The sequence below is a fragment of the Pichia kudriavzevii genome, chromosome 1 (genome assembly GCF_003054445.1).
Source record: "Pichia kudriavzevii chromosome 1, complete sequence".
Classification (NCBI taxonomy): Eukaryota; Fungi; Ascomycota; class Pichiomycetes; order Pichiales; family Pichiaceae; genus Pichia; species Pichia kudriavzevii.
The window spans coordinates 543384-571030 of record NC_042506.1 but is presented as its reverse complement, the minus strand read 5'-3'; the positions used below and the strand labels follow the sequence as shown (position 1 = coordinate 571030).

Below are 27647 nucleotides of genomic sequence, written 5' to 3'. Positions count from 1 at the left end.
TGTATCTGTTGAAGAACCAACTTGTTAATGTTAAATGGAAAGATGCACATTTGTTGAATGGAATTATCCGGTTCTCCAACTTGAATTAAAAAAAAAAAAAATAATTAAATAAAAAAATAGAAGGCAGAAATTACCTAAAATAGCAAAAATACCGAAACAAAACCAAAAAAACAAAATGTCACGTGATACGCACGTGACCTGTCGTTAAAAACTTAAAATTATTCTTACTTTCACATGCTCAAACTAATTTAATAGGAAAAGGCGAGGGAAAGGAAATTAATGGCAACGAAAATGTTGGCCACGAGGACAGCGGGGAGTGTGGAGACACTCAAGTTTGTTGTTGATTCTCGTTTCTCGTTCCTGAGTGGTTATGTTGTTCTTCTACTTTGGATGTACAAAACAGGTCTAATCAAAACCAAATAACAACCAACATGGCTCCAATTGCATTCTCCGACATCGCTAAACCATCCAACGACATTGTCTCTAAGGACTTCTTCCACCAAGCACCTTTCTCTGTTGACGTCAAAACCACTGCTCCAAATGGTGTTCAATTCACCACTAAGGCAAAATCCACTGGTGACAATGTCGCAGCTTCTCTTGAATCCAAGTACTCTGACAAGTCTACCGGTTTGGCTCTCACCCAAGGTTGGGACACCAAGAATGTCCTTTCCACCAAACTTGAATTGGCAGATGCAATCACCCCAGGTCTCAAGACCGAGTTGGTCTCTGCCTTAGTTCCAGGTGTTTCCAAGTCTGTCAAGTTCAACACATACTTTGCAACTGATTCCATCAATGCAAGAGCATTTGTTGATTTACTCAAAGGCCCTGTTTTCAATGCAGATTTGACCTTTGGTCAAGATGGTTTAACCACCGGTGGTGCCCTAACCTATGACGTTAAGTCTGCTAAGTTGTCCAGTTACACTGCAGCTATTGGATACAAGGCTTCTGCTTATGCCGTTGCTCTTGTTGCTTCCAACAACTTATCTGTTTTCACTGCTGGTTACTACCACAGAGTTTGCCCTCAATTAGAAGTTGGTACAAAGGCAACCTATGATTCCAAGTCAACCGCTTCCGGTAACCCAGTCGCTGTTGAATTGGCTTCCAAGTACCAACTTGACCCTACCGCATTTGTCAAGGCAAAGATTGCAGACTCTGGTTTAGTCTCCCTTGCTTACCAACAAGACTTGAACAAGGGTGTCAAGTTAGGTTTCGGTACCGCTTTCGACGCACTCAAGTTTGGTGAAGCTGCTCACAAGCTAGGTGTTTCTTTGTCCTTCTCTGCTTAAATTTTCTGATCAACACAAGTTCACAATTTATATTGATACGATTTAATTTAAAATATATATATAAATATATATATATATGATTATTTATACTATTATTTGAAGACCTCCAAAATAATACCAACTATCTGATTGATTGCACAATATCAAGCCTATTTCTTTCCCTTCTTCTTGTTCTTCTTCGCAATCCTACGTAACGCCCTCATTTCATTTTTCAAGACACCGTCAACCATCTTGTACTTACCCTTGACACCCTTTGGACGTCCAGCCATCCTCTTGTTGGCACCCGTAGCAACAACTAGGGTAACCTTAGGTTTTGTCTTTTGTTTCTTGGTCATCTTACCCATTAATGCTTGAATCTCCGCTGCCTTGTCTGCTTCACTCTTACCTTCATCGTCCATGATTCCATCACTCTTCTTCTTTAGCTTCTCTAGTCTCTTGATTGCACGCATCTTCTTACGTCCCTGTGCTTCAAGGACTTTCTTGATAGGTCTAGCATTCAATTGCTTCATTTTCTCCTTAATTGCCAATGCAGCTTCCTTGGTAATTGGACGGTTGATCTTGGAATGTGTATCTTCTTCCTCAATAAACCAATCCGGCAATCCTTCTTTATCTCTGAATGAGTATTTATTAAAACCGTCATTGACCAAATCCTTCTTTGTTTTACGTCCAAGTGCTAATTCATGTGCCATAGTCATGGCTTGTGCTGTAGCAATATCAATGTCAGCCTTGTGAGATTCACGGGCACGTTCAGCCATTTCATCCTCGGAATCAGTGTCAATATCATCCGCATTTTCAATATCATGATATTCATTAGGAACAATTTCAAACCCGTCATCAGAATCAGATGATTTCTCATCTTCATCGCTGTCGGCTTCTTCGCCTCCTTCATTTTCGGTATTCATGACCATTTCACTTTCTTCAGCTCTCGGCCTTCTCACACGGGTTTTTTCCTTCAAGATTTTGGTTTCACCCTTTCCGCTAGAAGCAATGTTCAAATCGACGTCCTGGAAGATGGAATCACTGAAGAAACTACTTGCTTTGGAAGATAGAGAATTTTTCTTTTTCCTTTCAATCGTCGCAACCAAATTGCTAATTGCTTCGTCATCATCGGTATCTAACTCAGAATCAGAATCGTCAACTTCCTCACCATCATCACTTGATTCCAGTTCGTCTTCATTTTCCTTGATACCTTCCCATGCATCGTCATCACCACCACGTGCTTCCTTGGCTGCCAACTTTGCATCTCTCATTTTTTTTCTTTCTTTATAAGAGTCATACATACTATTGAGTTCATCCTCCAAAGTGTCCGCGTTGTCTCTATCCATTAACTCACGGCCATGCTGCGGTTTTCCATTGCTATCATCAATAAACATATTGGTGTCATCACCCGTAGAATTATTGAAAATTATGGTCTTCTTACCCTTGGCCAATTGATCGATTTCACCGGTTTTCTCAGCGGTTTTCAAGTTGAATAAAGACTCGGATCCAATATTGGCTGCATCAATACCAATTTGCATGTCCGTTAGCATATTCATCTGCATCCGTTGGATTTCCTTCTGTTTCTGCAAGTTGGACCTACGCTTCTCTCTTTTGTTCTTCAATCTTAATTTTTCCTTGATCTCGTTCAACTCCTTGTCGATTTTCTCATCTTCATCCAATTCCTCAACTTCAACTAATCCTTCCTTTTGTCGCTTTTTTTCATCATTTGGATCGATAATACCCAATTCATTCCTTGCGTGTTTTCTCCATTTTAATAACATTTTAAAATCCTTCTTACCTAAAACCTTCAAATCTTTACAGCATTCAAAAAATTCCTTTGTGGTTTGTTTCATTTTCTTCAAAATCTTCCACTCTGGATCTTCCGTATCAATGTCAAACCTTGAAACTCTACCTAGCGTATTAATAACTTCATCTTCAAGTTTAACCCATTCCATCAGTGGCATTGGGTGGAATAAAGTATAATCACCTTCCTCGTAACCCTGTCTCTGTCTTCTTTTGATTTCAGGGTTGAAAACTTTTGCTTCCATATTCTGAGACTTATCGTCCTCAACTTCTTCGAAAACGTGCTTTGGATCGAGAAATCTTGGATCGAGTTTCTTTGGGGCTTTGAAATTTTTACAGACAACGAAAATTTCAGCAGACACATTTCTGGAGGCTGGAGGTTTCGTTGCCTCAACTTTTTCAAACAATTGGTTGAAGACCCACATTAAATTATTATAATCTTTAGATCTGAAAACTTTGGTAACAAAGGTACCACCAACATTTAAATGTTCAACAGCCAACTTTAATGCCTGCAAGGTTAACTGCGACTGGGTATATGCGTCCTGGACCCAATTCAAACCAACATTAGGTGCACCATCATGCATAACCGTGTCTGCCTTCCAGGATTTCATATATCCGGCCAATCTAGAACGACAATCTTCAGTTGTGATATCTGATTGGAAGGTTATTACATTTGGCATTGGTTTCATTGGAACTATATCGACACCAATAATCAATGAATTCACAGGACATAATTGTGTTGCAACCTGACACCAAGAACCCGGTGCTGCACACAAATCAATGACGACTCTGGAAGATTCTAAAAAGTGGCCATACTTCTCATTTATCTGCAAAATCTTGAAAGACGAACGTGCACGATAACCTTTCTCCTTAGCAAGATAATAGTACTTATCTAGACGACCTTTTGCGTTTTTCTTCTGCACTCTACCCATTTTGCTGCCAAGAGAAACTAATTATCCCAGTAGTAATGTATATATAGACACAACTTGATAAAAAAATTCACACAAAATTATCTAGTGAAAAATTTCATGAAGAAAAAAAAAAGAAGGAAAATCTGATTCTTAGATTCAAAAAAAAAAAAAAAAAAGTAAAAGTGGCGCAGTATTCCTTGTCACGTGCACTTACACTATGTACCACGGTTCAAAGCATTCTTCTAAGATAATACTGTTGAATGAGACCAGGTTTGCGTGGTTCAATGTTGTGAGTAAGCAGGGTCGATAGTACACTGTTCCTCCTGCTCTCCTCTTGAAGCTGAAGTGATAGTTTCTCGGTGAAGGCAAAATACTAATTCCCAGTCTGGCACCCTGATGTAGGCAATGGCCGTATAAAACGAGCAGAAACGAAGCATCGCTAAAAGTGACAAGTGTACATTTTCATTAGCTGATATCTCTGCGACGATCCATTGTCTTGAGCAGCCATCTAACAAACAAGCCTGAAGATGTCCCTCTTTGCCACCATTAAATGCTACTTGGCCTGTGCTGTCCTCGCATGGGCAATCTATCATGTTTCCACCGAATGCCCGCTTTCCAGCCCATTGCCATTGCCACATGGTGAAAAAGATGCAATGTGCCGTCACGCTCATTCCGCCTATGTTTACTTGAAGCCATACACAGATCCATGGACTCCATATATCAGTGAAGGCTATGAAGTTGTCCATTCTTTTGTTGAGGAAAAATGGACCCAATTGAAGGACAGACTAGACAACGAGGAGCTTCTCAACGAAAAGATCGTCAAGGAAGATGACAAGGATTCTGGTGTTACAACCCCTGCAGAAGACGTTGTTGAGCCAACACATGACTACACTGGTTCCAATGTCATTCCACAAACCCCTGAAGATGTCCAGAAGGAAAACGACATTGAGACTACGGAAGAAAATGAACCAATTCCTCAAGAGACTGTAATTGTTGAAAACACTGAACAAGCTGAAAGCGAAGAGAAGAAACATGACTTGAAGAAGGACATCAAAATTTTGGCTGAAGAAGTCATTGTTGACGAAGCTGTCGTTGCTGCCGAAGCTGTTGTAAATGGTTTATAAGACCTCCAATTTTCATTTGGTATATATAACCCCAGTTCTTTGTTCCTTCTCTTTTATCTCCTTTTATTCCTGTGACAAGCTAAATACTGCTGTTTACTTTGTGTATCTGTATTGTTCCTGCGATCAGCCCCTTGTGATTTTTGAGAATAAATAAACATTTCTAACCCGGGTCTGTTTGTGATCCATCACATGGATCTCGCTTGATTTTTTTTTTAACTCTGAAGTATCTGTTGGCAAAATGATTTGATTTGTGTTTGCAAGTATATATTACTAGATCTCTTTTCTTGTTGTCACCAAACCACAACTCAGTTCCACCTCAGCAAGCGCCAATGAATATCTTTTGCGTTTTTCGTTCCCTGCTTATCCTATTCACAGGGATGTTTGTGTTGAAACACATTCATCGCTCTTGTCCTGTCTCTGAAGAGTTCACAGGCAAATTCACCACGGACCCAGTCTGTTACTCAGCGCATCAAATTCACCACTTTTCGGAGCCTGTATTACTTTTTGTCTATAAAAATTATGAAAGTTCCCCAATAAAAGCTGTTGTTGATGATTCTTTGGTGAAATTATCGCCTTACACGATTCCTGCAAGAAACACCTGGAATAAAGTTCATGAAGACCTTGCAGAGTTCCGTCAAACCCATGAAGGATACATTGTGGAGCAGACATATGAAACTGCAAATAAAGTTATCACAGTAACTACTGATTTTATCAATAATGTTGTTATTCCTCACTCTGCTAAAGTTGTGCATTCAATTTATCAATCCTCAAAAATAATTTTAAGACAAATCCAACTCCAAATGTATATTAATTATAACATTATTATTAGACCTAGTTTGATTAAATTGAAGATAAAGTTCTTAGAATCAAGCTTAGGTGAGAGATGTTTATTGGCCTTCCATTCCCACTATATTCAATCTATTCTATATCATATAGAGGCGATTTATGCCAAAGTGGCATATGCTCTAAAATATCTTGTAGCAAAATCCAAAGACACATATGAGTCCGCAATGGAGTTTAAGGATTCTGACACCTACCAAAAAATTCAGTTCAAAAAGAAATTCTTAGTTGATTACATGCAATATTTGCCTGATTTCTCCAAATCCGAAACAACATCACAATCAACTACTATTAATGTCGAACCAACAAATATCCCAACCAGTGAAAAATTTAATAATTTACTGAAAACTACAATTGAGAGCGCATCTAAGGATTTTAATTTAGAGATTGATCAATTGAATGAGAGATTTATTAACAAGTTACATAATGAGTTCCAACCAGCCTTGCAACAATTGTCCAGAGATTTAACATCAGGGTATGATAATCTAGAAAAAATGATTGATAATGTCAATAGATTCAAGTCTGCTGACCATGAATCTCATGTTTCAAGAGAAATTTATAGGTCCGCACACCGTATTAAAGGCGAAGAAGTTGATGCTCAAATAGAAGAAATTAAATCTAAAGTTGATAAGTTTGTTGAATCATACCTTGACGAAGTATTAAGAGTTAGAGTGGGTATTCTTGAAACATTGGAAGAATTCGCAGATTCAACCTTAAATGCGTACGCTAATGAAATCATTGCCAATGGTGATGATTGGGAAGAATGGAAAAAGTATAAAGCAATTAAGAAAGAACTGGTTGATTTCAGAGATAAACTTATTATTGAGAAGCCAAATGAATCTTTTAATAAAGCTCTTAATGCGTTGAAACACGAGATTTACGTTTTACACAACGAAGCTGGCAGCTACTTAGCTATCCTTAGAGCCAAAGCAAATGTTGAATTTCAACAACGTGAAGCCGAAGAGAGAGAAAATGAAAGGAAAGCTAAAGAAGAGCAGAGAATAGTTACACCTGAGCAAATGGGAAAAAAACAGGAAGACATAGAGGGAAAAGCTGATGAAGGAACAAAAATGGAAAAGGAAGAACTGAGAAAGCAGGATAAAACTAAGGCACAGGCTGCTCTGAAGAAAAGAGCAAAGGAGAAAGAAGCTGCAAGAAAAGCAGATAAGGCAAGAAAAGCTAAGTTGGAATATTATAACAAGAAACAAGAGCAAGAAAAGGATCAACACGTTGAGATGGCAATTGATACGTCTAAATTTTCCAAATCTATCGTACGCGGAGATGCTGACAAGCACACAACAAGCATTGTGGAAATTGTTGACGAGGCAAGAGCTGCCCCATCTTTCGAGAAAGATGAGACGAAGGTGATCATTAGTTGATATAGCAAATCTCTCTTAAAGTTCCATATTGACTAACCTGTATTAAATATGTAAGTTATATAAGCTTTTAATATATATCTATCTGTTTTTTCCTCATAGATATGCTTTTCTAATAGTCAACTATACGAATTCCATCTTTGCTTACACACTTAACATTCAACCCTTTAAATTCAATTGGCATTCTCATGTTCAACTCTTGCTCGCATAACTTTATCAATTTCAGGCCCTCATCGAATGTGATATCCTCCCGATAGTGATGGTCCAACAACGACATTGTGTAAAATGCGGCATATCCGTGGGCAACATATGGCAAGTCACATCTGGTTCCAATGTAGTCAATCATGCTCAGAAAACCTTCACCTTTAGAGGTAGTTCCAGCGTGTATAAGGTTCACCTGGTATGGCTTTCTTGATCTTAGAGAAGTTGCCAGCTCGTGTCTTATAAAGGACGCAATCTCCTGTGGTTCCATGTCGTAACCTTCACGGAGCCCAAACAATTGCACATTGCCTTTGATATATTCTGCAAATTGAGTAGTATCACCAGATTCTCCAGTGTATCCAATAACGTTGTGAGTGTTTAAATCACATGTTTTGTCATCGGTGGCCTTCAAAACAGAGATTCCTCGTGTGAAAGCTTTTGATGTCGCCAATAACGTACAATCTTTAAGACGAATTCCTAATATAATGTCCATTGTTTCTCTTTTGCCCTTGGTTTCCTCTGTCTATTCCAGGAAAGTTAAACTGAGAACAAGAATTTGCCCTCCAATACAGAAGACCTTTTTTCATGTTCACTCACTCCGTACTAAAATCAGGTAAATTTTTATTTCAAGAACTTTGTTGCTGGTGCGCATAACCATCAGGAACTGACCACCAATTTATGGTTTTTAAGAACTGCTTCTAAACGCGTCGTTTCATCGTAAAAGCGGTTCCAAAGTCGTTTTGAGTCGAGCTGAGCTACCAAACAGGGGGTATATCATAAAGCTCAAGAAAATTGAAATGGTCCTTGATCTTTTAGTATCAAAGAATTGTATCCCCCGTAAGCGTAACAACGATAAAAGAAAAACTCGACATCATAATATTTCCCTGCTGTCACCATTCACTTCATAACAAGTAGAGGGGTCGTGCTGTATCTAAGTATTCTTGTAGTTTTTCTGGGGTATCACGTTTTTATCAAATTCCTTTATTGTGTTGTCCGTTTCCATAATAACTCCAACGAGCCAAAATTCAGATAGCTTTAACTGGGATTTATTCTTAGAGATAAGTATAAATGCTACATATTTTACTAGTTAACTCTACATATTTAGAATGAATTAGCTCGGCCGATGGAAACAAAAGTCTAAGAGTTTAATTACAGGGAACTATATAAAGTGCTTCGGTAAACTAAACAATGTGTCTGAGACATGTAAAGCAACAAGAATAAGAAACTTTAGAACTCATGAAACCATTGAAAAAATGGCTCTTGATAATCCTACTACAGGCATTCACACCCTGTGTAACCACCAAATCTTCAAACATGTGCTTATTCCATAAACGAAAGAAGGGGAAGTGGTGTGGAAAAATCTCTTGAAAAGAATACACTGACAGAGAATAAATGATATGTGTTAATTTGAGGGAACAATGTTAGAAACTGCTAAAGTATTGGAGTTTTCGCAAGATTTACTCTTTACTATCCTTTCCTGCCAAATATGCCTCCCATCTCCTTTTCCACCATTTTTTACGCTCACCTTCATGGTCTTCCACTTTCATTTCAAAAGGTGCATTTTCACTTTCATCCTCCAACGTAATATAATAGCTTCCCGGTTCTCTAGCCGTTGAAAGCTTATACTTCTTCCCGTGTCCAAGATCTTTAGAAACAATTTCTCTTGTCCTTTGTAGCGATTCAATCTCACTGACTCTATCAATTGTTTCTTGCAAAAGACTGTCAAAGTTTGGACTTGAGGCTATTCTGTGAAATGCTTGCATCATGGGAACACTATCTGCACGTACATTTGAGTGAGCGTCAATAGTAAAGATATTACGACGATCGTACTCCTGTATATAGTCTGGGCGAGTCATTATTTGCCTAGCTCGCCACAGTGGTAACTCTGGTAAATGTACCTGATCATCAGGATCCACTTCTGCACCCTTATTCTTTGTTTTTTTCTTCTTTCTATCTAATTCAACCAACTCACGCATTAACAGCATTGCACTTGTTGAAAATTTACCAGACTCTACAACATCATCGTCCATATCGGCACCAAGTAAAGTACAATTGTTTAAAAACCAAGTGGCCTCACTTTGAATGACCTCTTCACAAGCATCAAGGTAACTCTGGCTTGAAACAACATGGTTTAAATGCTGAGGACGACCTCCAATCAGTGTGTAAATTTTTTTGCATTCGTCTTCTGACAAAAATTCATTGAAACGTTTAAGCCTAGCACGGTTTATAATCTTTATGGAAGAGTTAAATTTGGCATCTTCAAAGTTGATCAATTGTAATCTAGTGGCTAAAATTTTCAGTTTCTCAAACAACCAATAGTCGTCACTAATAAACATGGTTGTTAACATTCCCGAACTCGAAAAGTATTCTGCTTTTTGTTGTAATAGCTCAACCAACGATGAGTCTATGAGGTGAGAATTGTTGAATATTAATATCAAAGGTTTCGATGTTTCCTTTTTCCTCTCTGTTAAAATCTTCTCTAGCTTCATGAACGCCCTTTCAATATCCAAGATTGGGGTTGTTTCTCTGGGACCTTTCATGCTGAATAAACTTCCAATGTAGTCTTCAAAAAACTCGAAATTCAAAGCAGAACCAATCCGTAACCTCATAATTTCAACATCGGAAGAGCAATCTATAATAGCACAATCCTTGCCATTCACACGTTTGATACTTTCCATCACTGTGCTTGTTTTACCAGTACCCTTTTCGCCTAATAATAGGTAATATCTGCCTCTTTTTTCACCTTTGATTATTTCATCAATTAATTTCTGGTGTAGCCTCTCTGCCCAAAGTTGTGTATCCAATACACCGTCGCCATTCTCAATGCCTTCACGGTTCTGCATGATCATCAAACTGCTGTCTCCGGTATTGAAACTTTCTTCTATCTTCCACAAAACATTTTGTTTATACAGCTTATGGTATGCCATCCCCCCAATCACTAAAATACCCAATGATGCCAATGTTATCAACCCAGCTTCAGCCAACTTCTTAGATAATGAAGAAAAAGAATTCCAAAAACTTTTCCAGCCTCTTTTCTTTCGGTTCTTGTCGGGGTTCTTTCCACCTTCATTCCCTCCGGGTCCACCACTACCACTACTTCCGCTGTTATTTTTCTTGCCATTGATGGTCCTCTGTTGGCTCAACATATGTTTTATCCGACCTTTGGCCTTTTGAACACATTGTTTCTGTTTATTCTCATCTTCTGTTTGTAAATCTGTTGCAATCTCTGTGGGATCAATGGGTAGAAATGGATTGATATATATCACTCGAGAGGCACTAAACAAACGCAAGCAAGTTTCCCTCTTAATGACTTTTCCTCTGCAAAGTGACCTGTATATCATGCAAACCCGGAAGAGAAAAGGTTCTGCTGATTTCCCCCGAAACTGTAAACCAATATTTTAGGGACTTGTATTATAGGTACAAGATATTTCGAGATTATGGCAAAGGTCTAATCTCACATTGTCGCATTATCATTTTTTTAAGCAAAGGTACCAAAACGAGGACCCAGCAAGACATTATAACCTGCCTTGTTTTGGTGGAAAGAAATTGACCCTGGCACATGCTAATAATACATAAACACTCATCAATACATGGATCAACAGTAGAGAATTTTCTTTTCTCTGTGATTATTTGGATACTGACTCATATCCCGTTACCGATTCTAAAGTTAATCCTACTACTTTTTGATGTCTTTGTCTATTGGTTTGGCTCGATATACGACAAGTTCAAGAATTCGCCAGATAGGATCCTCTTATACAAGCTTAATCACTCTACATCATGGAGTGAGTTTTCCAAAACTGCTTTTGATTTAGATAATTACTTTAACAACGATATATGGAAAAATAATCTAGTTTCCAGTAAATATGACTATGTGCTAATACAGGAAAGGTTACATGACTTGAGAAATGCAAGATTATCGAACAATTTCCAACACATGCTCAGCTTATTGAGAGCAGGTATGCTAAGAAACCTAGGTGGGATTTCCAACAAAAGCTTATACAACCGAACCTATATTGGAACGAAGTCATTAATTGAACAATACAATAAAGAGGTTGCAAATTGCCTTGAATCGTTGGACAAAGACCCTTTTATCGACAATCAATTAAAATTGGACTTTTATCACGATGCAAAGACCACATTGGGTGCAACAGCACTATGCTTGCACGGTGGCTCCTTATTTGGAATGGGACACATCGGAGTAGTCAAGAGTCTATTAGATCAAAACTTGCTGCCTAATGTCCTTGTAGGTTCTGGAGTTGGTTCGGTAGTCGGTGCATTGGTCGGTTGTCTGGAAAAGGAGGAATTGGTTGAAATATTGGTGAATTTAAAGAATGTTATGCAAGAGGAAGGATATGGATTGAAACCGAAAAACTGTAATGACCCAATTGAGTCTACTCAGATTGGGTTGAAATGGATTGAGAATATAAAAAAAGGTGTTACAAAAGAAATGAAACTTTTTATTGATTTTGTATTAAGCAAAGTTGGTGGAATGACGTTCAAACAAGCACATGAAAAAACAGGAAAAACATTCAATATTCTAGTGTATCCAAAGTCCTCCAAACTACCTACGCTTTTGAACTATTTGAGCACACCATACATAACGATGGAAAGCGCTATACGCTGTTCTCTTGGTACAGGAGTACTAAAGGACAAAATACCAACATTGGAAATTAAGTTCAGAGGCGATATAACTAAATACTCTAATGTTCAATGTGAATTTCAGCCACCTTACCAGGTACGGGGCCAGTCAATTGAATTGAAAAATTCCCCCTATAACCGAATTACTGAAATGTTCAATGTAAATCATTTTGTCATATCCATTTCAAGACCTTATCTTGCCTCGTTCGTCTCAATGCGGTGGCGACGGATTTATAACTATAACTCGTTGCTTAAAAAATTGCTAAATATTATCAATATAGAGTTGAAACATCGGATAAGAATGTTGAACAGATTTGGATTGCTAAATACATCTCTGCGATGGTTATTGGTTGACGAAAAATCAGTTTTGGTTGATACCAACCATATCGCTATTATTCCGACAGGCACGAGGTGGATTCTGTGGGATTTTATTGATTTATTTGTGCAAAATAAATCGGTCATGAATTACTGGATTGAATGTGGCGAGAGGAGTGTATGGAGTATGCATTCTTTGCTGGAAACGAGATCCAGAGCGGAGTTTTTGTTGGATGAATATTTTCAGAAATATAGATAGCGGGTTCAGCAATCCTTTCTCATGCAAAAAGACAAAGTTTATCGGTTATTGTATTTTAGTCCTGAGGGATGAATATAATGTCTGTATGAAGAATAACTGCTCTGCCATCTCTATCAGGCATTCTTTTCGAAACTAAACGAAGGAAAGGGGAACTGCAAGATTGAAAGAAAAAAAAATAAAAGAGAAGCTAACCATGTTGTCTATAAAATCAACACATTTTTTGTTTTTTCTGCCCATCCTTAGTTTATACTTTTTCGTGGTTATTCACTAATGGTAAGACATAGAAATTATTTTCTAAACTAATTAGAAGATTAGAGGTATTGCATATGCCCTTTCAGCTGAGGGTCAAAATTTTGAAACAAGAGTGATTTGGTTTTTCAAATTTCAAGTAACAGCAAGGACACAACCATAAATTGGAAAGTAATTTTTTTTAAACCAAAACAATGTTTCAAGAAAAAAGCTCCTTAATCGAATCCTAATTGTTAGCTTGATGCTTGTTGGTAATGTTCTTTATCTTTATTAGTTGTACAACGATTACTATCGAAGCAAAAAGTTTTTAGTGAATAAAAACCTAATGAATACAAATTCAATGGAATGACTTATACAAATTTGCAAGGTTATTGGGCTGAAATAGAACTCTGACAATACTGAGACTCGGTATAGGTTTAGGCATAAAGATTGCTTATACATCCCATGCTGCAAAATAAGCAATATGGATAATTTAGAATCCTGGCCGAAACATTTTATTTGCTCTAAGAAATCATTGGTCTCTTTTTAGTAATTTTATGTTATATTGATTTGTTATAACGTGTTAGATCTTGCAAAAATTACAGATACTTAAATAGCAGCTACACGACGAGCAATATTGTATAACTTATGATTGTGTTGACCCATCAGGAATTCACCTAATTTCTTATAAAGCACTACACAAGTTGGATTAGTAAACAAAGCATTGAGGTGATGGATCTACCTAAAAGTTTTGATGAGCATTATCTAGCTCAAGTTGAAAGTTATATACGGCTTGCACAAGCTTAGTATCAATTATAGGATATTAGGATCACTGTGGACTTCTGCCCTATTTTTTTGCTAGTATTATAAATACACCGATAATGTTACTCTATTTTTAATCTTGGTATTATCAGCCATCCCGATTTTGGGGAGTTGAATTTTTGATAAGAACAAATGACTATATAACAGACTAACTTTCTGGACTGCTTTTATTTTTTTGTAATTATATGATAATTAACTGTTATGAAATCATTGCTCATATTAATAACATCAGAAAATCCTTACAACTTGTTGATAATTAGCATCAAATAGGAGCTTTGGAGTATTTCAAGTTTCTACAAAATTCCAAGAGGGAAATACAGAAGTGAAAAAAAACCAGTATTTTTACTACAAAAGTCCTCAACAATTACCCATCCCCACAATAACAATCTGCCTCTTGAGAATAGGTAAAACTCGATACATATCAATATGCATGATTTTACTTTGGATATTTATATTGAAGGTTATATAATGAACAGTTGTCAAAAGAGCTCAAATACAACAATATCTGAATAAAAAACAAAGAAAAAGGAATCCACTGATATTTATAAGAGCATTAAGTTTGCTATAAACTAAAAGCATACAAAACAATTTAGTCAATTGAATCAAATGTGCATAACTGTGGGCATTAGAAGATGGTGGCTCGGTTATTCTTGAACTTTACTTACATGTATCTAATTTGTCTCCTCAAAACTAGTAATGATGTTTGTAGTCTGTGTGGCTAATTCTCTAAATAGTTTCCAATAATTTAATTTAAAAATAATTTATTCACTCCCTAATATTAATCAAATATTATAATTAACAAGTATGCAAACATATCCTAAGTTTGTGACAAGGTTACCTATTTTAGAGCCATGAGAAGCATTTTCAGTATGTTTTCCAAAAAGGAAGTGTCAGTAGATAGACGATAACATATTGATGTTAAGGTTTCGATTTTAGAATAAGGGAAGTTAACAAGGGTTAAGTATCCGGAGTAGGAAGCAAAGAGATTTAGTCTCGTTGATCACGTAGAGCATAGGCATAGAGAAGCCGTCGGAGTCATTGCCATTGGCATAAATTAATTATCATTTATCAACGGGCTATGACAGGACTGGCACAGTAAAAAATAAAGACCTAAAACGTAATAAGCTCGTACAGGAGTCTGCTATACGAAAAAGAGTAGCAACTGAGGGTGATTCCAGGTTGCTGGCGTGAAGTATATGAGACATACAATATCCTGTTATATAGAATTGATATTGTTGATATAGCTCCTAATCGGGAGTGAAAGCAGCAGAAGGAGAAAGAGAGAAGATCTATTACTACTTATACTACGACTAACTTCCACCACGCCCATTGTCTACTCGTGCGATTATACATCTATTGCGTACTTACTAATACGTGTATCACAATTATCACTCCTGCGTACAATATTATAGCTGTTGATGAGATTAGTGATTATTCTTAAAAAGATTCAACCGTCGAAACATCCCAAATTAGGAAATAATTTTGACACCCCATACTAAGTTCTCTACAATCCACATTAGTGGTCGGATGGTCTAGTTGGTTATGGCATATGCTTAACACGCATAACGTCCCCAGTTCGATCCTGGGTTCGATCATTATACTTATATTTTTGGTCCAATTATTTTTTTGCCGCCCTTTAGACAAAAGGTGATTGAAGGATTTCAAAGTTTGTTTAATGATGCTCGATAGTTTTGATTAATGCTTAATAATTAGAACTACATACTATTTATAAAAGAGTTTAACATTATTTGTGGAGACTAGGTATGAATATTGACGATCTGATACATTCTGTTTAGATTTAATTGGGCCGGGAGATACCGATAGTGTGCCCGACATGTCATCTGCCCTTCCTGTAGTTAATGCTGTTAGAGTTATAATCAATGAAGATCTATGTAATAACATGGACAGCAGAGAAGATTTATTTGGAGATGTAGACGTGACAATATAAAGTGTTGTGTGTTTTTGAATTTCATTCAATTGCGAAAGTAATTGTATAATAGTCATTCCTGGTACTATAGAGAGTAATAATTCTGGATTTTCAATTATGACAAATGGTTTTTCTTCTACTTTTCCTACATCTTGGAGTACGTCTGTACTAAACTTACTTGGATCTTTCGATGAGTCGGATAAATATGACGTAAATTTTAAGAAATCCTTATTCGAATTAATATACTTTTGAAAGCATTTACTATAGGTTTGTTCGGTGTTTGTGAAGGAATACAAAAACGTAGGGATTGTAGCTTTTGTTACCTTTGGAGCTTGCGGAGAAAGGTAGCATTCATTATCCTTTGACAAAGCTTGTTGTATTATTCCTGTAATAAGCCATGCTGGGCAATTTGAAGAATCATGCAGTATCAAAGAAAGTGTATTGAAGTCAGATAAAAGTGATCCATCTTTCGTGGAGTAAAATGTTAAGGCCTGCTGTTGTAAATCAGATGTAGATGCCATTGATCGGGATAATTCAAAAGACTGTTTCTTTTGTTAGAAAAATGAAAGCTTCAAAATCTAATTTTCGTTTCATGCATTCTCGAGGACCTGCTTTTGGGCAACTAGAAAAATTTTCAGGTCACTGTAGAACTTAACACACCGGTTCTACAAAGTGCTGATATTAATCTATCTTTTAAGCAAGTGAAACCCAATGACTTTTACTGCTCTTGCATCATATTCTACAGCTGTCAGGAGACCAATTGAACCAGTTGGTCCATACTTTTTAGCTCACGCTACTAGAACTATCAAAGGTCACAGTTGGTCTGAATTTGAAAAGATTGAGGCTGAGAAGAATGTTGTCACTGTCGAAGCAAAGGACTCAGATGAAGATCTATTTGATGAATCTATTGATGATGAAGAATTACTGAATCATGATCCAAGAGATTGGAAATCGTGTGATTTGTATGCTGCATTAGGATTATCAAAATTAAGAGTCAAGGCAACTCCTGAACAAATTGTTAAGGCTCACAGAAGAGCTGTGTTACAACATCACCCAGATAAGAAGTCATCTGCAGGTGGTTCTTTAACACAGGATGGTTTCTTCAAGATTATCCAAAAAGCTTACGAAACCTTGATGGATCCAATCAAGAGAAGACAATTTGATTCCGTTGATGAATTTGCAAACATTTCACCACCTTCTACCAAACCAGCAGATGAAGACTTTTACGCTGCTTGGGGCCCAGTTTTCTTAAACGAGGCTAGATTTTCAAACAAACAACCTGTTCCAACTTTAGGAGATGCATCATCTTCCAAAGAAGAAGTTGAAGCATTCTACAAGTTTTGGAACAACTTTGACTCTTGGAGAACCTTTGAGTGGTTAGATGAAGATGTTCCAGATGACTCAGCAAACAGAGATCATAAGAGATATATTGAAAAGAAGAACAACAATTCCAGAAAGAAGAAGAAGACTGAAGATAACAAGAGATTGTCCGATTTAGTTAAGAGAGCACAATCTGAAGACCCAAGAATCAAGGCATTCAAGGAAGCAGAGAAGGAAGAAAAGGCAAGAAAGAAGTGGGAAAGGGAAGCAGGTGCAAGAAAGGCTGCAGAGGATGCAAAGGCAAAGGCAGAAGCAGAAGCTAAAGCTAAAGCTGACGCAGAAGCAGCAGCAAAGGCAGAAAAAGAAAACGCCAAAAAGGCAAAGGAAGCAGCAAAGGCAGCTAAGAAGAAGAACAAAAGAGCTATCAGAGCAGCAGCCAAGGACAATGAATACTTTGGTGATGCTGATAAATCCGCTTCTATTGATGCAGACATTGATCTATTAATTGAATCTTTCGATGATGTTAAGTTAGGTGATGTTGCAGGAAAATTAAAGGGTGTGTCTGCCGATGCTGCCAAAGCAGTTCTATCCCAAGTCGCTGCAGAACAAACTGCTGCAGGTAAGGTTTCTTCATTATCTTACTTTAACTAGATTACTCTAAATATTTCATATATACATGTCTATTTATGTACTAAACAGGAAGAATTCTTGATTTAGCTACAAAGAAATATTTTACCATAACTTCCACCACTTTCTGGCTCCACCCATACTATTATACTGATCAAGAATTTGCTTTTGTTCTCTGAGAGCTTCATTTAGCTCGTTCACAATCTTGTCTTGCTTGTTTTCCATTTCCTCAATATATTTCTCTCTCTCCAACGCATACCATGAAAACTGCAGTGTTATATAAATAGCGCTTGCAAATAAAAAGAAAGAAGTTAATGGCCGCTTAAAGTCCTGCAATGTTGGCTTACTAGTATGGCTGTACCTGAGCCAAGCCTCTCTTTGAATTTGAGCAATCCTGGCCTCTTCCTTTTTTTTAATGGAATCAAATCGGGTTTTAATTCTTTGTAGTCGTTCTTCGATTTCAGAAGATTTCGAACGAAATTCAGGAGTAAGTGGGGATTGCGGAGTATATAGCTTAGAAGATATATTTTCTATTTTCCGTTGTTGGTGTTCTAGTTCCTTCGGAGTCATTTTCTGGGTGACATTTGTTTTATCTTCTTGTTGAACAGGCAATGTATGTTGCGAGAAAGTAATTTTCCCGTTGGTTCTTTGTTGTTCTTGTTTAGCCTGTTGGGCCAACTCCTTCTCTACACTCTCAGGAAAGTTAAACTTCATTGACACAGTGCCTTTTGTTGTGGTAAGTGGGGTTTGTTAAATTGAGAAATCGCCCACTTTATTGCAAGAATATAATTGAAGAACGAAAATCATGTATAATAATTGTAACTGAAAAAAATATTTGAGAATGAGAAAACCCTATTGCAATTTATATCGTGTGTATTCAAGCAACACAATAACTACATATGCTCCGAACACAAAGCGAACACAAGCATCTAAAATCCACGTACTAGGGCGGAATGATTTAAATGGTTATATATAATTATAATCAAAAAGAAGTTAATGGGGAAAGATCTTAAAGGAGGGCGATTCACAAACTAGAAAAGATCACCATCGTTACCATTCTGAGTCACCAGTAGCCTTCTGAAACACATAGTCTTTCCCATTAATGTTCATCAATCCGTCTTTCAATGAGCACTTCCATCTGTTACGTACCCGTTGTACACGATCGTAAAGGCACAACATAATGTTTTGTTCTATATCACCATTGGCGCCGCCGTTTTCACCATCTTCATCATCTTCTTCACCATTGCTATCATCATCTTCATCATCTGAATCATCTAGATCACTATTGATTGCATCGCTATCTGCACCGAGATCAGACCCTAGGTCGTCATCACTGTCACTATCGTTTGCGTTTTCCTTTGGTGCTGAGAAATCAAATGAACCGTCCAGCTGGTTGTTTCGTATACTGAAAGTTACAGTTGGATCTTGCAAATTGTTCTTGTTTGAAGTTGGCAGGCTTGTGGGAAAGCCGAATGGAGGTACAGATTCATCACCACCCTCTTTTTTCACTGACGAATTTTCTTCCGTTTTTATGCCATCTCCATTATTTTGAGTGCCTATAAAGGACATATCAAAAGTTTGATTATGGCTTTGAGTTGGTTGAAGTGATGTGTGGTTCGTCAGGTTTGGTAATTGTGGATTGGAAATTTGTGGATCTAGTTCAGTAGTTTTTTGAAGTTGTAGATCTTGTTGTTGTTGTTGATGTTGCTGCTGCTGCTGCTGTTGTTGTTGTTGCAGTTCTTGAAAGTTTTGTAGTTGGTGTGCGTCCTGTAAAATTTGTTGCTGTTGGCTTTGGGGTAGTGGTACATTTTTCTGTTCACCTGGATTATCTACAGTAACGGCCATATTTGGGGCGATTTCAGCTGAAGATATATCTTCCGATGCTTGCTCCACACCCAGATCTTTTCCATCATCGTCATCATCATCATCATCGTCATCATCTCCCCAACCTAAAGGTGCTACTTTAGCTGCAGCAAGCCTCTGTTTCCAAATGTTTCTCAGGTCTTGGAGTGTTTGTTCGTCAATTCCGGCATTCTCAAAATCTTGCCTGGATTCGATAATAACCTCTTCAATGATATTTGCATAAAGCTCCGCACAAGCACTGTTGGACATACCTGTATGTTTTCCAAACTGGTGTACTTCAAGAAATTGCGTTTTCAATTGAACAAAGTTGGTAGGGGCAAATTTGTCTCATGAAGAATGAGAAAAACAAATTTCTTGAGCACGTAAAAAAACATGTTTTCTACAATCATTTTTACACGCTATATGGTTGCCTTGAATCAACAAAACAAAGTGAGCGCAGTATAAGACGGCGCAATAAAAATGGAGACACCACCTCGCAAAAGACAGAAAGTATCTCTTCAAGATTCCTCATCGCCATTAGTGGAAACGCCAGGAAGGGGTGTGGAATTTGGTGATATCTCTGATGGTGGACACGAAAGACGTTCGCCAAGTAAAAGAATGAATTCTCATGAAGATGTTCATACCAACACGGTTTTACTGGAGGAGGAAATTAATGTCGAGGCACTTGATGAAAATAATGGACCAAATGCTCCAGTTATTGCAGAGTCAGTAGACGAAAAGGATGATATTGGTAAGAGTAAGAACACTAATACCCATAAGGATGATTTGGAAAATAACCAAAATGGCACTGATGATGACCACGTGGAAGAAAAGAGCGATACACATCATTCCATCTCAATCACAGCTTTATCACCGTTAAAGCTGGGTTCCGCCACTGAAGCAAATTGTTCCAAAGGTTCAAATGAAGAAGAAGATATGGAACAAGAACATAGTCCAGAGCCAGCATTCAAGCACCTGATATCTCGTTTTAACAGTATTGTCGATGATCTTTCCAACTTGAATGAGACTTTAACGTCAGTACATGAAGCAGAGAATGTTGTATCTTCAACGTTAATTGAATTTGCCCAGCTGCAAAACAAGTACGATTCAACAATCAATGAATTGAACATCAAATTACAGAAGAGTTTGACTACAATTAATGGTTTAAACAATGAAGTTGCATCCTTTAAGCAAAAAGTTGATAATATGCATTTAACCATTGAACAGTCTCAACTCGACAATCAGAAACTGTCGTCGTCAAACGAGTTACTGATGACTGAATGTGAAACACTGAAGTCTACTATAGAAAAACTGAACTCCGAGATTGCGGCAGAGAAAAACAAAAGAGCAACGATTAACAGTAAGGTCCAGCAATTGAAGGAATCAGCCGAACCAATCCTTAGTAGTTATGCATCAATTCAGCAACAGTTGGTAGAATTACGCAATGAAAATACACAATTGAAGGGTACAATCAACGAGCAACAAGTTAAGATTTCATCTTTTGATGATACCCTGAAGCAGGAGCTTGAATCACTTGCTCAGGAATTGTACATTCAGTATGCGGAGAAACACGAATCCAAAATCAGTAAACTTCGTGCTGCCTACGAAACCAAGTATTCAAAGAAACATGCGCTTTTTAACGAAAAACTTAAACTATTACAAGAACAGCAAAATACACTTCAGAAGGAGCTCTCCCATGTCAAGCAGAGATTACAAGTAGAGACCAACGAAAAACACCAGCTTGTGAAACTTTGGGATGAGTATGTAGCGCTAGATAAAAAGGATGTTGACCAGATGTCAAACTTTGTTAAACGTCTTAAATAGAATTTGTAATGTATATTAAAATCGACATCAATAAGTACTTTGGATAATGTACTGCTCTGTACTGACAAAAAAAAATTACATTATCATTAAGATTAATGAAGTCTTCATTAAAATGGAACTCTTCACTTTTGCCGTAGCCGGTGTGGTTCATTTTCCTTTCCTCCCCATGAAAATATCTACCGTCGTCCCATGAGTTTCCCGCCGGACAGTTTTTTTTTTCCCACAAAAGTTTTTTTTTTCTTATATGCGGATGCCTTTTTCCCTTGTTACAGGTGAGACAAGAGTGTCTTACTATTTTAGATGATGGAGCAGTAATTTATGTTTTTTGCTGCAGCTGGATAGTAGAGTTCAAAGAGTAGGGCAATTGACCTGAGTTTATAAGATAGAGAGCATGGATCCATTAGAACACCCTGTGTTTTCCTCTAGTCGCCATAATGACTCTGTGTCAACTCTTAACAATAGCAACAACAATACCGAACAACCAATGGATGCATTGCAGCAAGAGAACGAAGTGCTTCGTAAAAAAATTACATATCTACAAAAAATAATCGAGCTAAAGGACAGTACCATAAATGAGCTGAATGCAAAGCTATTGTTATATAAATCAGGAAGAGGAGATGAAGAAAATGTTCAAGAATTTGGGGACATTTCAAGCCAGGTGGAGGCGGCATCGCATGTGGAGAAAGAATCCGATCCAACGAATGATAAATATAGTGAAAACCCCTTAGTTTCTCCAACCTTGACAGACAATTCAGTGTCACGTACAACAGAAACGATGTGGGAGATTCCACAGCGTAATAGTAATAGGTCACTGAGGAAAGAAATCAAAAGTTCACCAGCTTTATCAGCTTCGAAGCAACAGCAACCAGAAGCCGAAGAACACCAAAATAAAACACATGCCCCTCATTTATCTATTTCTTCGATTACCTCGTCTCACTATAGTGAAAGCGACGACCAAGGCATTCAACTGGAAATTGATGAAGATTATCAAGATAGTCAAGTTCCGAATGCATCAACCGATGAAAACAACGATTCTACTCAAAATATGAGTACAAGTGACACTATTGATAAAGCTCTCAAATTGGATCTGAAAAATGGAAACCTAACTCTTGGTTCTTCGCCAAGGAGGCTTTCTCCGCATCGTAAATCATTTTCATTTGAAGGGTTACAGATAACGTCAAATGAATCTTCTCATCAAAATGCTGACGAATCTTATTCTGCAAAATCTGACGATTTTAACTTTAACCAAGTAAACTCTCCAGATGATCCGGTATATAAGAAGCTTACACAGGAGTCCCTCTACTCGACTAATTCATCTCCAATAACTGAGTACTTTAACCAAAAAAATAACAACGAGGTTTCAACTCCGTACGTCAATGTTCCGGTAAGAGTTTCATCACCATCCCCGATGGGTATCTCTCTTTCTTCGAACAGCCCCAAACTGTTGAATCCTTCAACTTCGTTCCAGAACAGACAACCAGAAACAGGCCCTGTTGAAATTCCGTTGCCACAAACACCTAGCAACCCACCTCATTTACCAGTACATCCAACCTCATCAACTCCTAATAACAATAGAAATAAAGTAGACTCAATCGTGCCTTTACAAAAACGTGTAACATCTGCCGATGACAGTGAGAAGTTTTTATTGAACAGTTTGAACCATGCAGTAATTAGAATTGAATCTTTAGTTGATCCTTCAAACTTTTCTACTCAAAGTGATCCAAGAGATCCACATTCCAACTCGCTGAAACGTAGCAGTTATAAGGTCTCTTTTATGGTTTACACAGATGAAAATGCACCAACGTTAACACCAATCTACAGAGTACGCAAATCTTATATTGAGTTACTGATGATGGACAAAGCAATAAGACCGCAAGTTCCCAATTTACCCTTATTACCAGACATCAGTTATGTGTCTTGCTCAAACTTTAGATACTGGGCAAGTAGTAAGAATGCTATCCAAACGTATATTATTCATTTGCTAAATCTGTTCAAGAATCAAAAGCCGTTCAACCCAAACCATCCGGTTTGGAAGAATTTCAGCAATTATTTTGAGTTTAAAATGGATTTGAACGATTTGGAAAACCCTGAATATAGTGTTCTGCATTTGCAAAACAAAATCAGCTATCTATTATACGTCAAAAAAAATTTTGGAGGCAGAACCTATGATTTTATCAATATGGTATTTCCAAGTAGTTCCAACGTTCTAACTATTAATTTTGTTCTATCCAAAACGAAAGAGACTTTACAGAAGGAAGAAATTCAATTGACCTCTAAAGACCAGGAAATTGTGGTCAAGAAAAGAAAGAAATTAGCAACTAAAACATGGGTTTTCTTTGCTGAGAGCAAATATGATGCTGACGATCTATGTAAACGCCTATTAACATGGATCGGAAATGAAACTCTTGGACCCGACGAGGAGGAGATGGAAATCAATTCTTCAGATACGAACGAGGCTGAAGAATTATTGAAATCTTCTACGGAGCAATCTCTTTCTTCACCCAGCTTAAACGGCCCTTGGAAGCTTTTCAAAAAAACAAATAAATTACAATCTCAGCCATCTTTATATACAAGTCCAAGACAGTCTCCTTCGACCTTCTCATCTATTGGAAGTTCAGTTCCTGGCTCACCATCAAGGGATTCCATACCATCCTCCAGTCATCGCTCGCGTAGCAGTACCACAGCGGTGCAACACAGCGACGTCTTGAACTTTAAGGCTATGCCATATGAAAGCAATAAATTATCTGTTGATAACTCCAACTCAAACAATTCACTGAGATCTCCAATCAAACAAGGAAACCCACGCCAAGGAGAAATATTTTTCCAGCCTATTGATGATTCACCGAAGTATTTCAAATCAACGCTTCAACATTCTTATGATTTATGCCCCAAATATAAATTATATGGTTTCAATGTTCCTTCGATTGTTTATCAATGTATTACTTATCTTTATCAACAAGGGGGCGAAGGTTTTGAAGGCATTTTTAGATTGAACGGTATGATGTCCGAGGTCAACAGGATCCAAGAAATTTTCAATGAAGAGCATGATTGTGATTTGAGTAAATTAACACCCAATCCTGATGTCCATTCAATTGCAACTTTATTAAAGAGATACTTAAGATACTTACAGGACAGATTAATTTCTGATGATATAACTTTCGAATTGTGTTCTATTATCAACAAAAGTGAGAACAAAGGTGATGATGGATCACTTTCCTCAGATGCAATTGAGCAATTCAAATCAGTTTTTAACAGATTACCTGAGCTTAATAGGAATTCCCTTTATGCTCTGTTTCGATACTTGGGAGATGTTTTAAAGATGGGAAAACATAATAAAATGTCTGTTAGTGCAATGAGTGTGCTTATGGGTCCGAACTTGACTCAAAAAGATGGAGGTGGGCAAATTTGTGCTGTTTTACTGGAGAATTTTAGTACAATCTTCCAAAGAAACTAAGTGTGCATTTTTCTATGTGTAAAATATTCTAGTCTGTGGATATATATGTATATTAGTAAGTTTCAGTATTACTTAGGGCTTGATTATTTCTCAAGCAAGTGATTTTAAAAGTTAAGTCTGAAATACAAAAATAAATAACAAGGAACCATTTATAATGGCAAATGACTACGAATACCGTTTTTGTTTCCCTTTTCTTTAACCCTCCAAGCACCAATAGGTAGTGTTTCTAAGTGCATTGCAGTTTTTCTTATCCATCCATAATACAGCACCAAGCCGAGCACAATACATATAAAGTTGGTAGTATAGTAACCGTCTTTAATGGAGATACAGGAACCACCATTGTCGATGCACTGTGTTTTCAAATCACTCTGATAACATTGGTAATATGGTTTGTCTTTAAATATGTTCGCCCGAGATTTTGAATCTGGTGCAAAGGCATTTTCAACACAGATTGAGGAAGAGAAAGAATCGATCAAGTAAAGAGCTATTATTTTAGGCCACTGACCTCCCAAATTCGAGAGTGTATTTAATGTTGTCATGTAAGTACCGCCTATTAATGGATCTGCTATCTTTGTGTGGAACGAGCAAATTGACACAAACTGAATAGTTGACATGAAAGAACTCAATAAATGTTGAACTATAACGAATAAAAAATAAGTCGAACCAACCTTACCACTTTTTGGAAAGCTCCAAACCAAGATTTGTCCCAAAGCCGCCGCAAAAATCCTTCCGAGATAGCCATATAACCAAGGTTTCAAAGGCCTAGCCGAGTTAGACCACTGTGCTGCATAGTAACCAAAAATAATTTCAAACGGAAAATCTATTAAAACTGTGATAGCCAAATCTTCTCTTGAGAAGCCCTTATCTAGTAGTTTTAGGTTAGTTGCACCCTCATTAGCCTGGAAAGCAATTTTGGAGATCAGGTGCAGTATAATAAACGTTTGTACGTTCTTTAGTTTGAAAACCTGGAACATTTTATGATAGACCGTTTTAATTGAGTCATCACCCTCATCTTTTGCATATTCTAAACCATCAGATTTATGTACTGGTGGGTTTTCCGGTATAAATATAACAATAAACGCAGTGATGGCTAAATACAACAACCCTGCCAAAACCATGTATTCTCCCAACGAGATAAATCCTCTATCAAGGGGAGTTTTTCTGAAGTATTTGTTCATGAAATCTTTGGAGTTAAAAGCAAGGAAAATAGTGAAACTAACAAAATATCCCGTGTTCAAACCGATAGTTTGAGCAGTAGAAGCATAACTCAATGCATTTTTACTCAAAATAGTCAATGCCCAACCATCAACTGCAATGTCCTGCGTTGCACATAACAAAATCAAAAAAAAGAAGCATCCAGATATAAGAGATAGATTTCTTAAAATCAAACTATCATCGGACATCCAAATGTCTATTTTATTACCCAAATAAATCAACGAGAGTCCAGAAACAACTTGGATTGGAATGATCCACGATCTTCTTTTACCAACTGTCGAAATGTAGCATGAATCGACTATTGGAGACCAAAAAATTTTCAACGAATATGGATATGTTGCTAATGAGAAAAGACCAACTTGAGAATACGACAAGTTGCTGGATTTAAGTAAAAATGGAACACTACCAAATGCCAAACCAATCGGAATACCTTGGATAAAGTAGAGTAGAACTAAGAGAAAAAACCTCGAGTAATCCTGTTTGGGTAATGCAGCATCTTCATTAGTAAGTGGCTTGTTTTCTGCGAATGTTTGAATATACTGAGATTCGTCGATATCAAAGTCAATGAACGTAGACCCGCTACTTCCAGTTGTTGGCGAATGCGATCTCCGGTGTTTCGACATGGCGCTTGGAGTATTACTTTAAGCCGATTGTAAGGTAAACACATTTCTCTTTGGCATTTAACTTTGAAATTTGAAACATTTAGCGATATCACGTACCGGAGCTACCATTGTTACAGTCTCTGGTGACTGTACGCTCTGTTATGCCTATTTTCTTTTCCTTCTCCCTTCTCTCTGGTATAGATCAATCTGCCTTATCCTTTCAGTCTAAGGTGAACTTATGAACGAATTTTCCCCTTTACGTTGAATGCGAATACTATTATGAAAGAGACCACTTCCTTGTATAAACATACAGTTTACATTCCCTAAGAATTTAAGTAGTTTATATACACATTCGACTGTTAAAACACAGGTTGCACATTCATATTACAAATTCTACATTAGCTGAAAGCAAGGAGTGACTGGAAGTCAGAAAAGAGAACCATCCACAAGACTTATTTTCTTCTTTTAGAATCTCTACTTTCTTCTTCTTCTTCTTCTTCTTCTTCTTCTTTATGGTTTATATTATTTCCATCATCACTGCCTTGGTATCTTTTGATAAATCTATTAATAAAGGTAACAGCATCATCCTTGATTTTCACCGAATCGACTAGAACAACGCATAGTCCATCACTTCCAACCTCATATTTCAAGTGTCCCTCATTTGGCTGGGCAATCTCTGAATCAAAGGCATCAAAAAATTCGTTCACGTCATCCAAGGTTCTGACTTGGCGTATTAAAATCTCTTCCATGTCTGATTCCTCAACATTGACCCTATTATTCCCGTTTTGGTCTTTGTTGATTGTGGTATTTGCAAGTATCAATATTCTGAACTCATTATCAAAAACACTATCTTCAGAAGGATTAGGTAGTTGTGACTGCTCTTCCTCCTCTCCATATTCGACTTCACGACGTACAATATACTCCTCGTCACTCATTCCGTTTGTGTTGTTTTTGGTTTTCACCACATGAAAAAATCAATGAAAAAGCATTAAGATTGTAGATGTAAGCATAAGTAAAAGGAGAAAAAAAATATTTTTTTTGTTTTCTCCCCTCT

The 27647-nt window shown here is 37.3% G+C and overlaps 15 protein-coding genes and 1 non-coding gene across 16 annotated transcripts; 8 read left to right on the top strand and 8 right to left on the bottom strand.

The window, feature by feature from the left end:
• Nucleotides 1–431: 431 nt before the first annotated feature.
• On the top strand, nucleotides 432–1286 carry C5L36_0A02600 (uncharacterized protein; the record flags this gene model as incomplete). Its single annotated transcript, XM_029463274.1, has 1 exon — nucleotides 432–1286. One exon carries the CDS (start codon nucleotides 432–434, stop codon nucleotides 1284–1286), a length of 855 nt encoding a protein of 284 aa, XP_029319134.1.
• A 149-nt stretch (nucleotides 1287–1435) lies between these two features.
• On the bottom strand, nucleotides 1436–4000 carry C5L36_0A02590 (uncharacterized protein; the record flags this gene model as incomplete). Its single annotated transcript, XM_029463273.1, has 1 exon — nucleotides 1436–4000. The coding sequence occupies one exon, from the start codon at nucleotides 3998–4000 to the stop codon at nucleotides 1436–1438; it is 2565 nt and encodes an 854-aa protein (XP_029319133.1).
• Nucleotides 4001–4506: 506 nt separating this feature from the next.
• On the top strand, nucleotides 4507–5103 carry C5L36_0A02580 (uncharacterized protein; the record flags this gene model as incomplete). Its single annotated transcript, XM_029463272.1, has 1 exon — nucleotides 4507–5103. One exon carries the CDS (start codon nucleotides 4507–4509, stop codon nucleotides 5101–5103), a length of 597 nt encoding a protein of 198 aa, XP_029319132.1.
• Nucleotides 5104–5432: 329 nt separating this feature from the next.
• On the top strand, nucleotides 5433–7322 carry C5L36_0A02570 (uncharacterized protein; the record flags this gene model as incomplete). The annotated part of the gene is made up of 1 exon (XM_029463271.1): nucleotides 5433–7322. One exon carries the CDS (start codon nucleotides 5433–5435, stop codon nucleotides 7320–7322), a length of 1890 nt encoding a protein of 629 aa, XP_029319131.1.
• Nucleotides 7323–7431: 109 nt separating this feature from the next.
• C5L36_0A02560 (uncharacterized protein) lies at nucleotides 7432–8013 on the bottom strand (the record flags this gene model as incomplete). The annotated part of the gene is made up of 1 exon (XM_029463270.1): nucleotides 7432–8013. The coding sequence occupies one exon, from the start codon at nucleotides 8011–8013 to the stop codon at nucleotides 7432–7434; it is 582 nt and encodes a 193-aa protein (XP_029319130.1).
• A 964-nt stretch (nucleotides 8014–8977) lies between these two features.
• On the bottom strand, nucleotides 8978–10861 carry C5L36_0A02550 (uncharacterized protein; the record flags this gene model as incomplete). The annotated part of the gene is made up of 1 exon (XM_029463269.1): nucleotides 8978–10861. The coding sequence occupies one exon, from the start codon at nucleotides 10859–10861 to the stop codon at nucleotides 8978–8980; it is 1884 nt and encodes a 627-aa protein (XP_029319129.1).
• Nucleotides 10862–11079: 218 nt separating this feature from the next.
• On the top strand, nucleotides 11080–12732 carry C5L36_0A02540 (uncharacterized protein; the record flags this gene model as incomplete). The annotated part of the gene is made up of 1 exon (XM_029463268.1): nucleotides 11080–12732. The coding sequence occupies one exon, from the start codon at nucleotides 11080–11082 to the stop codon at nucleotides 12730–12732; it is 1653 nt and encodes a 550-aa protein (XP_029319128.1).
• Nucleotides 12733–15303: 2571 nt separating this feature from the next.
• C5L36_0Atrna1V lies at nucleotides 15304–15377 on the top strand. Its single transcript has one exon. It is a non-coding gene; the product is annotated as a tRNA-Val (tRNA).
• Nucleotides 15378–15504: 127 nt separating this feature from the next.
• On the bottom strand, nucleotides 15505–16230 carry C5L36_0A02530 (uncharacterized protein; the record flags this gene model as incomplete). Its single annotated transcript, XM_029463267.1, has 1 exon — nucleotides 15505–16230. One exon carries the CDS (start codon nucleotides 16228–16230, stop codon nucleotides 15505–15507), a length of 726 nt encoding a protein of 241 aa, XP_029319127.1.
• A 190-nt stretch (nucleotides 16231–16420) lies between these two features.
• C5L36_0A02520 (uncharacterized protein) lies at nucleotides 16421–17680 on the top strand (the record flags this gene model as incomplete). Its single annotated transcript, XM_029463266.1, has 1 exon — nucleotides 16421–17680. The coding sequence occupies one exon, from the start codon at nucleotides 16421–16423 to the stop codon at nucleotides 17678–17680; it is 1260 nt and encodes a 419-aa protein (XP_029319126.1).
• An 81-nt stretch (nucleotides 17681–17761) lies between these two features.
• C5L36_0A02510 (uncharacterized protein) lies at nucleotides 17762–18370 on the bottom strand (the record flags this gene model as incomplete). The annotated part of the gene is made up of 1 exon (XM_029463265.1): nucleotides 17762–18370. One exon carries the CDS (start codon nucleotides 18368–18370, stop codon nucleotides 17762–17764), a length of 609 nt encoding a protein of 202 aa, XP_029319125.1.
• Nucleotides 18371–18706: 336 nt separating this feature from the next.
• Nucleotides 18707–19768, bottom strand: C5L36_0A02500 (uncharacterized protein; the record flags this gene model as incomplete). The annotated part of the gene is made up of 1 exon (XM_029463264.1): nucleotides 18707–19768. The coding sequence occupies one exon, from the start codon at nucleotides 19766–19768 to the stop codon at nucleotides 18707–18709; it is 1062 nt and encodes a 353-aa protein (XP_029319124.1).
• Nucleotides 19769–19978: 210 nt separating this feature from the next.
• C5L36_0A02490 (uncharacterized protein) lies at nucleotides 19979–21322 on the top strand (the record flags this gene model as incomplete). The annotated part of the gene is made up of 1 exon (XM_029463263.1): nucleotides 19979–21322. The coding sequence occupies one exon, from the start codon at nucleotides 19979–19981 to the stop codon at nucleotides 21320–21322; it is 1344 nt and encodes a 447-aa protein (XP_029319123.1).
• Nucleotides 21323–21713: 391 nt separating this feature from the next.
• C5L36_0A02480 (uncharacterized protein) lies at nucleotides 21714–24776 on the top strand (the record flags this gene model as incomplete). The annotated part of the gene is made up of 1 exon (XM_029463262.1): nucleotides 21714–24776. The coding sequence occupies one exon, from the start codon at nucleotides 21714–21716 to the stop codon at nucleotides 24774–24776; it is 3063 nt and encodes a 1020-aa protein (XP_029319122.1).
• A 149-nt stretch (nucleotides 24777–24925) lies between these two features.
• On the bottom strand, nucleotides 24926–26614 carry C5L36_0A02470 (uncharacterized protein; the record flags this gene model as incomplete). Its single annotated transcript, XM_029463261.1, has 1 exon — nucleotides 24926–26614. One exon carries the CDS (start codon nucleotides 26612–26614, stop codon nucleotides 24926–24928), a length of 1689 nt encoding a protein of 562 aa, XP_029319121.1.
• Nucleotides 26615–27045: 431 nt separating this feature from the next.
• C5L36_0A02460 (uncharacterized protein) lies at nucleotides 27046–27528 on the bottom strand (the record flags this gene model as incomplete). Its single annotated transcript, XM_029463260.1, has 1 exon — nucleotides 27046–27528. The coding sequence occupies one exon, from the start codon at nucleotides 27526–27528 to the stop codon at nucleotides 27046–27048; it is 483 nt and encodes a 160-aa protein (XP_029319120.1).
• Nucleotides 27529–27647: the final 119 nt, after the last annotated feature.